This window comes from Equus asinus, chromosome 14 (assembly GCF_041296235.1).
Source record: "Equus asinus isolate D_3611 breed Donkey chromosome 14, EquAss-T2T_v2, whole genome shotgun sequence".
Lineage (NCBI taxonomy): Eukaryota > Metazoa > Chordata > Mammalia > Perissodactyla > Equidae > Equus > Equus asinus.
This window is the reverse complement of record NC_091803.1, coordinates 14,058,870-14,072,898: the sequence shown is the minus strand read 5'-3', so window position 1 is coordinate 14,072,898 and position 14,029 is coordinate 14,058,870. Positions and strand designations below refer to the sequence as shown.

At 39.9% G+C, this 14,029-nt stretch overlaps 1 protein-coding gene across 3 annotated transcripts in view; it reads left to right on the top strand.

Moving 5' to 3' along the window:
* Nucleotides 1-11,680, top strand: part of LOC106836324 (NXPE family member 3-like) — an 87,530-nt gene extending 75,850 nt beyond the window's left edge. For all 3 annotated transcript variants that reach the window (XM_044746729.2, XM_070484326.1, XM_070484325.1), the window contains exons 5-7: nt 1,901-1,980; nt 2,354-2,566; nt 9,926-11,680. In XM_044746729.2, coding sequence (XP_044602664.1) covers nt 1,901-1,980; nt 2,354-2,566; nt 9,926-10,458 — 826 coding nt within the window. In that variant the 3' untranslated portion in view covers nt 10,459-11,680. The remainder of the gene's footprint in view (nt 1-1,900; nt 1,981-2,353; nt 2,567-9,925) is intronic.
* Nucleotides 11,681-14,029: the final 2,349 nt, after the last annotated feature.

The following is a 14,029-nucleotide window of genomic DNA, read 5'->3' as shown; positions in this document are numbered from 1 at the left end:
TGTATATGGGATGCTACCACAGCATGGTTTGATGTGCAATGAGTAGGTCTGCATCCGGGATCCAAACATGTGAACTTCAGGCTGCCAAAGCAGAGTGCGTGAATTTAACCACTATGCCACCAGGCCAGCTGGCTTCAGCCCATCAATTCTAGAGACAGCAGTTCATACGTTTGTGCAACAAATATTTATTGTTATTTAATAGCTATTTGTTTAATTACAGCCTAATCCTATGGTCTGAGTTTTTTGTTTCAATTGAAAACATTGTTTTAAATCTACTTCATTAAGTGTAATTTACATACAGTGAAACGTACTTGTTTCCAAGGTGCAGTTCCATGAGTTTTGATAAATGTGTGTACCCATATAACTGTCACCACAATCAAGATATAGAACATTTGCATCGCACCTAAGATTCCCTTGCGTCCCTTCATGGCCAATTTCCCTCACTCATCTCTAGCCCCAGGCAAACAGTGATTTGTTTTCTGAAAGTATATATTAATTTTGCCTTTTCTAGAACTGCATAAAAATGGAATCAGACTGTATGCACTGTTGTGTCTGGCTTCTTTGCTCAGTAAAATGTTTTTGAGGTTCATCCGTGTTGTAGTTGTACATCAGTAATTTTTTCCTTTTTATTCATGAATTGTGTTGCATTGTATGGATATACCACAGTTTGTTTGTCCATTCACCTCTTGATGAACATTTAGGGTTGCTTCCAGGTTTTGGCTGTTATGAATAAATCTACCGTGAACATTGAGGTATAAGACTTCTGCAGGCAAATATTTTTGTTTCTCTTTGATAAACACCTGTGTGTGGAATTGCTGGAAGCTTTTTGTTACCATACTTTATTGTTTAGAACAGTTGTAGATTTACATAGAAATTGAGTAGATGGTACAGAGAGTTCCCTTATCTCCTTTCGCCCCCAGTTTCCCCCGTTATTAACGTCGTACATTGATGTGGTATATTTGCTACAATTCGTGAGCCAATATCGATGCATTATTATTAACTAAAGTCCACGGCGTATTTAGGTCTTTCTGGTTTTAACCTAATGTCCCTTTTCTGTTCCAGGATCTCATTCAGATACTTCATGACACTTAGTTGTCATGTCTCCTAAGGCTCTTGTTGGCTGTGACAGTTTCTCATATGTTCCTTGTTTTTGATGACCTTGACAGTTTTGAGGAGTGTTGGTTAATTATATTGTAGTATTCCTGTCTGTTGGAATTTGTCTGATGGTTTCCTTATGATGAGATGAGGGTTATGGGGTTTTGGCAGGAAGATCACAGAGGTAAAGTTACATTGTCATCACATCATATCAAGGGTACACACTGTCACCACGATTTAGGAGCCTTGATGTTGCCCTAGTCACTTGGCGGGGACGGTGTTTGTCAGATTTCTCCCCTGCAAAGCTACTTTCCCCATCCCATCTTTGGACATCACTCTGTACAGCCCACACTTCAGGAGTTAGGGGTTATGATCCCTATTGTCTGAGCATTTATGTAACAAAAATGATTCTGCTCTGTGTTCCTTCCAGAATTTAGTGCCAGGAAACCTTTGTCTCTCCTGGCACGCTTGTCCATTCCCTTTGATCAGAGAAGAACTACATGCTCCAGCTCGGGTGTACTCTTATTACCTGGACTGTTAGTGAACTGAGGGCCAATGGGTGGGTTGATTACAGAAGGTCCTTCTCCCAGATTCCTCATACGATTTTCTCTTCCTTCCATCATTTTTTTGGAACTCCTTATTGTAATTGCCTCAAACTGTAAACGTGCTAATTATATTGTAACTAGCTCAAACCCTGTTGGACTCAGGAAGAAGAGAAATTACAAGCCAACCATTGTATGCCCATACTGGACTCAAGCTAACACTGGTTGCCTTCCCTCAATGCTCACTCTTGGTGTTTCTCTAGGAATGTGACAGACAAGGTGCTCCCACAGGGCATTTCTCCAATCCAGATCAGAATGGCAGCCACAGGGAACAGCAGCCTGGGTGAGTGGGACTGGCACATGCTGGGTGGAGGGAGGTAGGGGTAAAAGACTTAGAGGGGTTCTATTCCTTGACTGAGAGTTTAACCACAGCCCCCCTGCCAGGTAAGTGTAGCATAGTGGTTAGTAACATGGGCTGTAAAGTCAGACTTCTTGGGTTCAAATGCTACCACTGCCCACCACTATTCTTGATCACGGGTAAATTGCTTAACAATTCAGTGCCTCAGTGTTCCCACTTGTAAATGGAGATGAGAATCGTATTTCATGGGTTTTTGTAAAAGAATGAATGAAATAATACATGGAAAGCACATAGAAGAGTGCCTGGTATTTTGTAAGCTGTAAATGTGAGCTCTGTTCTGCTTTTTCCTTTCCTGTAGCCCTGTCCCCACAGCTCCCCTGCCGCCCTGGGCTCCCGGCCTCAAAGCCCTCTGGTTTCTACCACCAAGATGTGTGGCACTCACTGTCCTGCTCCGGCCGCTCCTTCTCCACTGCTGACAGCATCCTGGGCTGCCTGGCTGGCCACGTCATCCACATGATCGGGGACTCCACGCTTCGGCAGTGGTGGGAGTATCTGCGAGACAAGGTCCCCTGTGAGTGGCTGTGAAGGGAGAGGGCAGGACACCTGAAGCCCCATGTAGGAAGAGGTGAACAGGGAGGGCTCTGAGAGACAAGACTCCTGTGTTTGTGGTAGAGACATGGGGCAGGATGCTGGGACTTTTCCAAGGGCAAGTGAGCAAGGGAATCAGAGCTGGGAGGATGTAATTATTACCTTTCCGGTTTAGTTTACCAGAAGTTATGTAATGAGCTCAAATGACAGCATAAAAAAACACCTTTCAAATAATACAATTTCTGATAATTCAAAAACAGTCCCCCCATTTAGTTTCTAATTAAAAACCCCATTTTCTCTCTTAAGTAAAATCAACATGTGAAGGACAGAAAGTTCAAACTTTTGTCTCCCATCCCACCTCAACTTCTTTCTTTCTTTTATTTTTTTTGCTTGCTGCTGCATCCTGACCAGCAGCTGGTGGAAATTTGGTTCTCTTTGCACCTAAAACCCAAGTGACTTCCGCTGAATGCATGTAGTTTCCTCAGCCTCTCCAAAGTCAAATTAATCTGACCCCAAATCTTCCACATGTACCGTTTGTCTACATAGTCAAGATTAATGGGAAACAGAAAACTATCACAAGACTTGTGAGTTACCTCCCATTTAGAAAAGAAAACCAACGCTTAGCATCTGTAGTGGTTATTTTAAGTAAGATGATGTCCTAAGCAAGCGGTACCTGGTACAAAAATATTACAAGTCTTGAAGATATGTGAGGAGGAGGAGGGTGGAACAGAAAAGCTAGCCAGAACGCCAGTCAGACTGGGGCTGCCGTTCACTGATCGTAATCTCTGTGAACTCAATTGCAAATTAGCAGCTGGCTAATTGTATCGCTTGCTTACCGAGTTTTTGAGGAAAGTCCACCTAAGCTTTTATTTCCCATCTCAGACAGAAATCACAGATACATTCCTGTCTTCCTGCAAAGTTTAGAAATTTGCCATACTGTCACCCTCAGTCACTAGGCCTAATTTGTGGTTCCTCTTTATTTTAAAGAGGTGTAATTGACAAACCATAAATAGCACGTATTTAAAGCTTAGAAGCTGATGTTATAACATATGTGTACACCCAGGCAACAATCTCCACAAATAAAATAGCATATCCATCACCCAGAAAAGTTTCCCCTGGCCTTTCCTAACTCCTCTCTTTCACCCTTCCCACTCCCTCACTTCCACCCTCCTTCCCCAGGCAACCACACATCTGCTTCATGTCTCATTAGCTTAATTTGCATTTGCTACAACTTCATATAAATGGAGCCATACGATGTGTACTCTTTTTTGTGTGTGGCTTCTTTGACTCAGCGTAATTATTTTGAGATTCATCCACATTTCTGCGTAAGGCATTAGTTCATTCCTTATTTATTGCTGTGTAGTATTCCCTTGTGTGGATATACCATTATTTGAATACCCATTCATCTATCGATGGACCTGTGGGTTGTTTCTAAGTTTTAGCTATAACAAATAAACCTGCTAGGAATATTTGTGTACAAGTCTTTGTATGGGTATACGCTTTCATTTCTCTTGAGTAAATATCTTAGAGTGGAATGGCTTGACCATGTGATAGGTGTATATTTACCTTTTTAGGAAACTTCCAAACTTTTCTCCAAACTAGTTGTATCATTTTACGTTCCCACCATCATGGAAACTTCTAGTTGCTCTGTATTCTCACCCATACTTGGAGAAGTCAATCTTTTAAATTTTAACTCTACTAATAGGTATGAGTGTTAATAATGGCCCAGTCAAGCATTTTTTTATGATGGCTGCTTTAAAAACCCTTTTCAGATAATTCCAACATGTGAGTAACCTTGGTGTTTGCACTTGCTGATTGTCATTTCTCATTCAAGTTGTGATTGTGTGGGTTGTTGGCATCATGAAGGATTTTCTGTTGTTTGCAGGACCTTTTGAGTAGTAATTTGTGAGTCTCTGGATCTCATTTTACCTTCGTTTTCCCAGCAGACAGTCACTCTGTGTAGATGTACTGTGCAGGTCCAGGTGGGTGTATTTTCAGCTCCCTTTTGAGGCCTGCTGGTGCCATCCCAGTGAAAATGGAGCACCAGCTCCCAGAGCCTCATTGTCACTGGGTGAAGGTGAAGTTCAGCTCCATACATTGCCCTGCTGACATGAAGGGCAGGGAGCACAGTGCCAACTAGCATTTCTGTTCTCCATCTTTTTCTGCTATTTGGCTTCCAGCTGGGAGTGGAGGCTCAGATCCCTCCTGGAGTCAATTTTCTTTGATTTGATGTAAATATCACTTTGAATTCTTTCCATACTACAAAGAACCAATTAGCTATCTCAGAGATATTTTTCAAAAACACTCAGTAGGTGGAATACATAGAATGGATACCACGTTAGAAAAATTAGTAAGCTAAAAGATTCTTCCAGAATTCAGGTCGTCTCCCTCAGCACTATAATATTCTGTAGAATACTCTTTACCCTGTTATAGTTAATAACTCTTTATATCCACTTTCTCTGTTCAGATTAATGTGCAATTTCTTTCTCCTGATTGGACCTTGACTGAAACACTAGTAATTTCTAATGATTCAACTTTTGACATTTCTCATTTTTATAGTAATAAAAATAGCCCTGCAATTTCAGCGATTTTACACACTGAAAGTTTATTTCAAACCCACCCAAAGGCCAGTGAGTGTTTGGGAGCAGCCTTCCACATTGCTGTCCTCAAAGCTGTGACTTCAGAACCCAGGTCCCTTTCATCCTCTGTCTCCACTGTCCCCTAGGGCCTCCCCAGAGGATCCTCTGCACCCAGCCCACTGATAGGGAGAAAGACAGAGAGAAAGTGAGAGAGAGAGTGGAGGGTTGTATGGGATGCTTTATGTCCAGGCGTGGAAGTGGTGTACGTCTTCGTTGCCCAAGTTCCATCACCACAACCTGGTCATGGTCCAAACAGAGAATTTGGGAAACATAGTCTTTAGACAAAGAAAATGAGGTCATGAGCAACTAGCTAGCCTCCTCTTCCCACGTACTTTCTGATGTTTTTCCAATACTTTCCAATGTATTTTCATTAATTTTAGTCATATCAGTTAACTGTGTTTATATTTTTATAATCATGTAAATATTTTTCTCTTCATAGCTAAAACTAATACAGTGATTTAGGTTCTTGTGTAGCTTTTTGTTTTCCCTTGTCTTTCCCTCTCTCCCACTTTGCCTCCCTCCTTCCCTCCTTTCTTTTTTTGCTTTTTCTCTCGTTTTTCATCAATACCTATTTATTGAGCACCTCCAATGTCCAGGCACTGTTCTAGGAATATGGCAGTGAACAAAACAAAAAATCAAGATTGCTGGGGCTGGTCTGGTGCTGTAGCGATTAGGTTTGCACACTCCCCTTGGTGGCCCGGGGTTTGCAGGTTCGGATCCCAGGCGTGGAGCTGGCACCATTCATCTAGCCATGCTGTCGTCCTGTGGTGGCCTTCCACTTTAAATGGAGGAAGATGGGCACAGATGTTAGCTCAGTGACAATCTTCCTCAAGCAAAGACAGGAAGATTGGCAACAGATGTTAGCTCAGGGCCAATCCTCCTCACACACACACACACACACACACACACACACACACAATTCAAGATTCCTGTTTTGTTGTGCGTAAACTCCAGTGGAAAGTATCAGAAGCAAGTAACAAAATAAATATACATACAATTCCAGATAGTGAAAAGTTCTGTGAAAAAAAATATGAAAATGCAAGATGGAGAGGAGGAGGAAGATAGATTAGTCAGGGAAGGTGCTTTTGAGACAGTTTCATTTGGGCTGAGTCCAGAATGATAAGAAGGAGCCAGTTATGTGACGATCTTAGTAATAATCTCTGACTCATTCAACCCTCTGCCTCTTTCGAAATTATACCTGTGCACCTGAACACAACTGGAGGAAAACTTTCAACCATGCTGGCTGCTCCCTCTTGAAATGCATGCCCATGAACCTCCAGGGGCCCTAATGCTGCACAGAAATCAAGGTGGTTCTCAAAATGTGGTGCCTGGATCTCCCCAGCATCACATGGGAGCTTATTAGAAATGCAACTTCTCACACCCCACCCTAGACCTACTGAATCAGAAATTCTGGGGAGGAGCTCTGTCTGTGCTTCAGCATGCCCTCCAGGTGATTCTGATGGGCACTGAATTTCGAGAGCCACTGCTCTGGTCCCAGGTCCCCCAGATATCACTCTCCTAGTTGACTACTTCACAGCTTCTCCTCTCTCCTGAAAGCTGCCTCAACCTCGCACTCAGCTGATGATCTAACATATTTTCTTGAATAAAATGAGGCAACTGGAAATAAAATTCTACAGCCTCTTACCACATTTCCTCATCTACCAGCATCAGTATTAGTATTCTCTGTCTTCCCACCTGCTTTTGTAAATTAGCCCTCCATGCTCTTCTCCACGGCTGGTCCTTCAACTTCAGCTCCAGATCTCATCCCTTCTTGCCTACTCAAACACATCTCTCTACCAGTTTCCCCCTCTGCCTCCTAAATCATCTTTCCTCTGAACTGCGTTATTTCCATCACATGCCCACCAGCATATAAACATGTGACTTTTTACTTTGTTTTCATATTCTTAAGTATTTGAGGCAATTACAGACATCATGACATTCCACCCCCAAAATATTTCAGTATAAATCTTTTAAAAACAATATTTTTAAACATAATCAAAATAAGATTATCATGCCTAACAAAATGAATAATAATCCTTAGCTCTAATATCCAGCTGATATTCAAATTTCCTCTATTGTCCTTCAAAAATCTATACAGTTGTCTTTTCAAAGCCAAATCCATTCCCGGACCTGGTTGTTTGCTCCCTTGATTTCTTTAAATCCAGGCTAGTCCTTCCTTTCCTTCACCCTTCTTTAAGGAAAAGTCAGGACCAGTTGTCTTGTCAAATATTTCACTTTCTGATATTTCTGATTGCTTCCTTATGGTGACATTTAGTTTGCCCTCTATTTCTTATAAACTGGAATTTAGAGTTAAAGGCTTGATAGATTCAACTTGAGCATCAGCATAAGTGATGTTGTAAGTTCTGTTTGCAGCACGTTGGGGGATGTATAGTATCTGATTGTTTACCATGAGTGATGATAAGAACAACCACTGGATAAGGGGGTAAAAACCCGATCCCTCCACGGTACAGTTATGTTTTCCCCTTTGGACCAGAAAGGAATCTACTGGTGTTGTTTTAGCATTGTATGAATTCCAGAACTCTCCATTAACTATTCTCCTAATGATTTTAACACAGCTGACAATTATTGCCTGTATCAATCATTATATATGTGTTACAAAAGGGTGATTTTCTAACTTGATTGTTCTTTCTACACTATTAGCTGGCCTTTTTAAGTAAAAATAATGTTTTCTCTCATTAAGTGGAGCTAATAGGTTACCTTGAAAGATAGCTTCTCCTGGGAGGGCAAGAAAATGTTAAACTATTTCCCTTTAATTACCAAATTACCATTAAAAGAGCTGGTTTAAAATGGTGGCAAATGACTCCTTTTATGAATATCATTATGGATACATGGATTTTTATAACTTTCGTGTGATTGAACCTGTATTTTATTATAAAATCATTATTTTCTCTAAGTGCTTTCTTTCATTATTTTCTCTAATATTCTAATTTTCACAATCTCTGCCAAGTTGGCTCCTTTGTCCTTTTTGACAGACCTCCAGCATTAGAAAGGTTCCTTGATTTCTGGCACAGAGTTATTGTAGGCTCACTTTGTACTAGTCTGCCCTAGACCTGGAATTTGTTGATTCTTCAAGAATTCATGGGAAATTAGAAATTAATATCTGAGCTTTGTAAGTGCTCATTATTATTGGGGTATCATTATTTCTAGGCCATTCAACAGACAGAAGATGTAGATAGATGGTAGACAGGTAGATGATAGATGGATAGACTAAAAATCATGAAGTCATATTGACATTTCAAATTGATTTTAGAATTAGTGTTTTATTTTATTTGAATTTATATTTGTATCTAATTTACATATACAAAAATCTAAATTTAAATATATAAACACAATTACTTACCTGCTGTATCCTATCATAGTAAAAGAAAAAAGTAATTTCAAAGTAACAATACCGCCATTACTAGTAACAATAAAACCACTGAATGCAGTTGAAAGATCTGTTTATAGATGACCAGGGCTGTGTTGAAAGGACTCAGAAGTCAGCTTGCACTGGACCAAAAATAAAAACAAAAGAGAACATTTGATTATCAACAAAGACAAAAAACTGCAGTGGATTGAAACACAACAGACATGCTTAAATCCACAGATTTATAATGATAACGTTTTGGACAATTTTAGGCAACCAACTTGTTATTTTAATAACTGATAAGTAAAGAGAATCAAGTCTTTATCCTGTCTTTCCTATATAACCAAATGGCAGGAGAGGGGAAATTTCTCTCTATAAAAATATTCCAACTAATAAATAAAGAAGGAATGGTAACACTAGAATATCATCATTCTGTAACCCCTAATGAATTAATGGAGTTAGTCCATTATCATCAATAGCTGCTCACATCACAGAGTGGAGCTATCCAGACAATATGTGGCTCCTGATGGAAGCACACAATCACTACCTGTGAAGCATTGCTCCCCAAAATGAAGCACTGCCCCCAAAAATGGAATCTGAATTCGATGAAACCTCTTGAGCTAACCACTAATTATGGGAAATACAGAGGATAGAGGAAAATGTTAAACACTATTGATGTTCAAAGCCAACTATGGGAAACTATAGAACAAACAACATGGTTTCTTTGACAAAGAATTGCAAGTGGAAAAAAAAAAGTAGGTGGAGGAGGGGAAGCTGATAGATTGAAAAAAATCTGAGAGACGTAACCACCAATCACAATGCGTGAAACTTGTACCATCTGAGCAAACTGCAATATTCCTTTGTAATTCTTTTTGTCCTTAGAATGCATCTCCCTAAGTACAAAGAACTGTATTGTGAAGTCACTTGAAATAAATTCTTTCTCTGTGTGCTTGTTATCAGTTTCATAAATATTTAGGTTTCTATCTTTCATTTATGTTCCCAGTTTCATGGATTGCACATTTCAGATTTAATTTTTGAATATGGATATACATGAATAGTTTCATATACATGAATCAAAAGTCAAAACTATACAGAAAATTACTCAGAAAGAAGTCTTGTTTCCATACCTTCCTCTCAAACTCCATTTGCCTTCCATCTATGGTAACTATTTTGTTGATTTCTTATTTATCCATCAGATATTTCTTTTTACAAATATAACCTTTTGTGCATCTGTATGCATGTCCTGGGAAGCAGGGGCTAGAGCTTTTATTTGTACAAGAGGATGGTACACAGTCCTGTGTCAACCCTTAAGCCTCTTCTCTCCTTCTCCCCACAGCTCTGAAGCCAGTGGATCTACATGCCATACATCAGGCAGGGCCCCTGATGGCGGTGGAGACCGCTCGGGGCATCGTGTTAAACTGGCGAGCCCACGGCTGGCCCCTGCGCTGCCTCCGTGCACCAGTGGCCTCCTTGCATTCCGTGGCCAAGCAGCTGAGCGGCCTGGCCGGGGGCCCCCACACGGTGGTGGTGCTGGGCCTGGGTGCTCACTTCACCACCTTCCCTCCATCCATCTTTGTGCGACGACTGGCAGGGATCCGGGCAGCCGTGGCTGCACTGCTGGCCCGGGAACCCCGCACTCTTGTGATCATCAAACTGGCCAACACCGGCTACAAGTCCGTGTATGGCAGCGACTGGTTCACCCTGCAGATTAACCGGCTCCTCCGAGCTGCCTTTGCTGACCTCCGTGTGGCCTTTGTGGACGCCTGGGAAATGACCTCCAGTCTGGCCCTGCCCGACAACATCCACCCAGGACGGCTTATCGTCAGCAATGAGGTGGATGTCCTCCTCTCCTTCATCTGCCCCGCTTAAGCCCTCCTGCAGGTTTTGGGGCTGTGTGGACGGAGGCCATCGGGATTGTGAAGAGGACCGGAGACATGATGGGACCCTGAACTAGCAGTGATTCAGAGAAGAGTGATTAACCCAAGACTTACTACCTAAGGTTAATCACTGTTAACATCTTGGTGACCATCTGTTCATACATTTGCCTATGCATCACACATATATGTGTGTAATTCTACATAAATGAGATGATATTTTACATGCCTTTTGAGGAAGATCAGCCCTGTGCTAACATCCGTGCCCATCTTCCTGCACTTTATACGTGGGATGCCTGCCACAGCATGGTTGACAAGTAGTGCGTAGGTCTGCACCGGGATCCGAACCTGTGAACCCCAGGGCCACCGAAGTGGAGGTTGCTAACTCAAATGCTACACCACCAGGCCGGCCCCATGCTTTCTTTTTAATTCTCTTTTTTGGAAATTTTTATTGGTTTAATCGTAGATTATGCAGTTGTAAGTCATAATACAGAGAGATCCCTCATACCCTTTCCTCAGTTTCTCCCAATGGCAACATCTTGCAAAACTATAGTACAATATCGCAACTGGGATATTAACATTGGTACAATCCACCAATCTTATTCAGATTTCCCCAGTTTTATTGTATTTATTTGTATAGGCAAGTATTGAGTTTTATGCAGCTTTGTCCCATGTATATGTTCATGTCTAATTCTTTTTTTTTTGCATTTTGATGAGGAAGATTGGGCCTGAGCTAACATCTGTTACCAATTTTTCTTTTTGCTTAAGGAAGATTGTCACTGAGCTAACGTCCGTGCCAGTTTTCCTGTATTTTGTATGTGGGACATCACCACAGCATGGATTGATGGGCGGTGTGTGGGTCCACACCCAGAATCCAAACCCACAAACCCCAGGCCACTGTTCTTGATCCTGGGTAAATGGCTTAACAATTCAGTGCCTCAGTGTCCCCACTTGTAAATGGAGATGAGAATAGTATTTCATGGACTTTTGTAAAAGAATATATGAAATAATACATGGAAAGCACATAGAAGAGTGCCTGGTATTTTGTAATCTTGGCAAGCCATGCTGTGGTAGGTGTCCGACATATAAAGTAGAGGAAGATGGGCACGGATGTTAGCTCAGGGCCAGACTTCCTCAGCAAAAAGAGGAGGATTGGCGGCACATGTTAGCTCAGGGCTATCTTCCTCAAAAAAAAAAAAAAAAGAAAGAAAGAAAAAGTCAAAACTATACAGAAAATTACCCAGAGAGAAGTCTTGTTTACATACCTTCCTCGCAAAGTCCATTTCCCTTCCATCTATGGTAACTATTTTGTTGATTTCTTATTTATCCATCAGATATTTCTTTTTACAAATATAGCATTTTGTTTATATGTATGCGTGTATATATATTAATGGGTGTACATAATTTTATTTAAATTTTTATTGTAAAATATAACAAAACAGAGAGAAAACGCATAAAACAGTTTAACAAGTTGTTATAAAATGATCACCCATATAACACCCACCCAAAGGAAGAAAGAAAACAAGACCCTCATTCCAGAAGCCCCCTGATAGCATGTCTTTCCCAAGTTATAACTCCTTCTCTCTCTTCCATTATTCTAGTCGTGCTCATTATTCTAACTTTTATAATATTTATGCCCTTGTTTTTCTTTATAGTTTTGCCAACTTACTGGGCATTCCTAAACAATATATGTAAATTTTGTCTGACTTTCAACTTCATATAAATGAAAACATACACTGCGAATTCTGTTGTGTCTGGCTTCTTTTGCTCAATCGTATGTATTTAAGATTCATCCGTATTCTCTCATGTAATAGTACTTCATCCATTTTCACTGTTATGTGGTATTTCATTGTATGATTATATTACACTATATTTTACATTCTACTATCGATGGGGCTATCAGGAAAAATACCACGATCAATATTCTTGTGCATGTAACTTTACAGTCCACATGAGCGTGTGTTTCTGTAGGGTGTCACCTGGCAGTGGTTTTGCTGATCAGAGAGTAGGTGTGTCTTTAGACTTATGGATTCTGCCTATTTTTAAAAAGTGATTTTACCAGTTGACTCTCTCACCAGTAGTCCTTGTCATTCCACATTCTTGCCAGCATTTGATATTACCATTTTTAAATACTTGTCACAAATTCTGGGTGTGTAGTAGTGGCTCGTGTGATTTTAACTTCAATTTCTCGATTACTTATGAGATTACACATTTTATTTTAAGTTTTGGATATTTGAATACCTGATTGACCATTGACTGGGGAGCCCATCCTCTCCCCATAGCTCTGCAGGGCATCTTCATCATGAATCATGTGTCCATGTGTGGGTCTGTTTTGGGGCTCTCTATTCCATTCAGTGAATCTGTTTGTCTACCCCAGAACCAATACCAGGCAGTCTGCATTACTATAGTTTTGTAATAATTTTGGATTTCTGGTGGACAAGACCTGCATTTTTGTTCCTCTTTAAATAGGCATGGGCAATTTTTCGGCCTTTTGCACCTTCGTATGACTCTTTTTAATCAATTTGCAGAATTAAAAAAAATTGCTGTTGAGATTTTAATTGTGATTATATTGAATTTGTAGTTTAATTTGGTATCAACTGAGATATTATTAACATGGTGTATCTTTCCATTAATACTATTTTTGTTATTTATTTCTAATGTAATTCATTGTGACCAGAAAACGTATTTCACATAATTTGTCTTTTGAGATTTAGTGAGACTCAATTTTTACCCAGTATACAATCAATTTTGTAAATGTTCCACATGTGTATTCTATAATTGACAGCTTTATAAATAGAACTGGTTTTAAAATCATGTTGTTCAAATCTTCTACATCATTACCAATCTTTTGTCTACTTATTTTACCAAATACTGAGAGATATGTATGAAAATCTCTCAGGATGATTGTGAATTTGTCTGCTTGTCCATGTGTTAGGGTGTATTTTGAAATTTGCTTTATTTATTTAACACCATATTATTAGATGCATAGCTATTTATAATTATTACGCATTCCTGGCAAATTGAATTTTTTATCATTATAGAGAAACCTTTCTTATTTCTACAAATGAGGTTTGCATTAAGGTCTATACCAATGTCCTTTGGTTACTATTTGCATGATGTATCTTTTCCTACTAGATTTGTTTGAATCAGGATTCAAACAAGGTACACACATTGCATTTGGTTAAGTCACCTACCTTTCTCTTAATAGTTATAGTGCTATTCAAATTAGCTATTACCTAGTAGGTGACTTGTAATAGTTTGTGCTTTTCAATGAATTGGTCCATTTCATCTAAGATGTCAAATTTACAGGTGCAGAGTTGTTTGTAGTATTTCCTTATTATATTTTCGATGTCCGCGGAGTCTGTGGTGATAGCCTCTGTTTCATTCCTGGCATTGGTAATTCTTGTCTTCTCTTATTTTTCACTTGATTTTTCTATATTTTCAGTTAAATGTGATAAGAAATGGATTTTTCAACAAATTCTACTTTGGCTTTGTTGGGATCTTTGAAAGAATAGATTGATGCCCTTCATTGCATCTTTGTTTCTGGGAAATTTTCCACCATTATC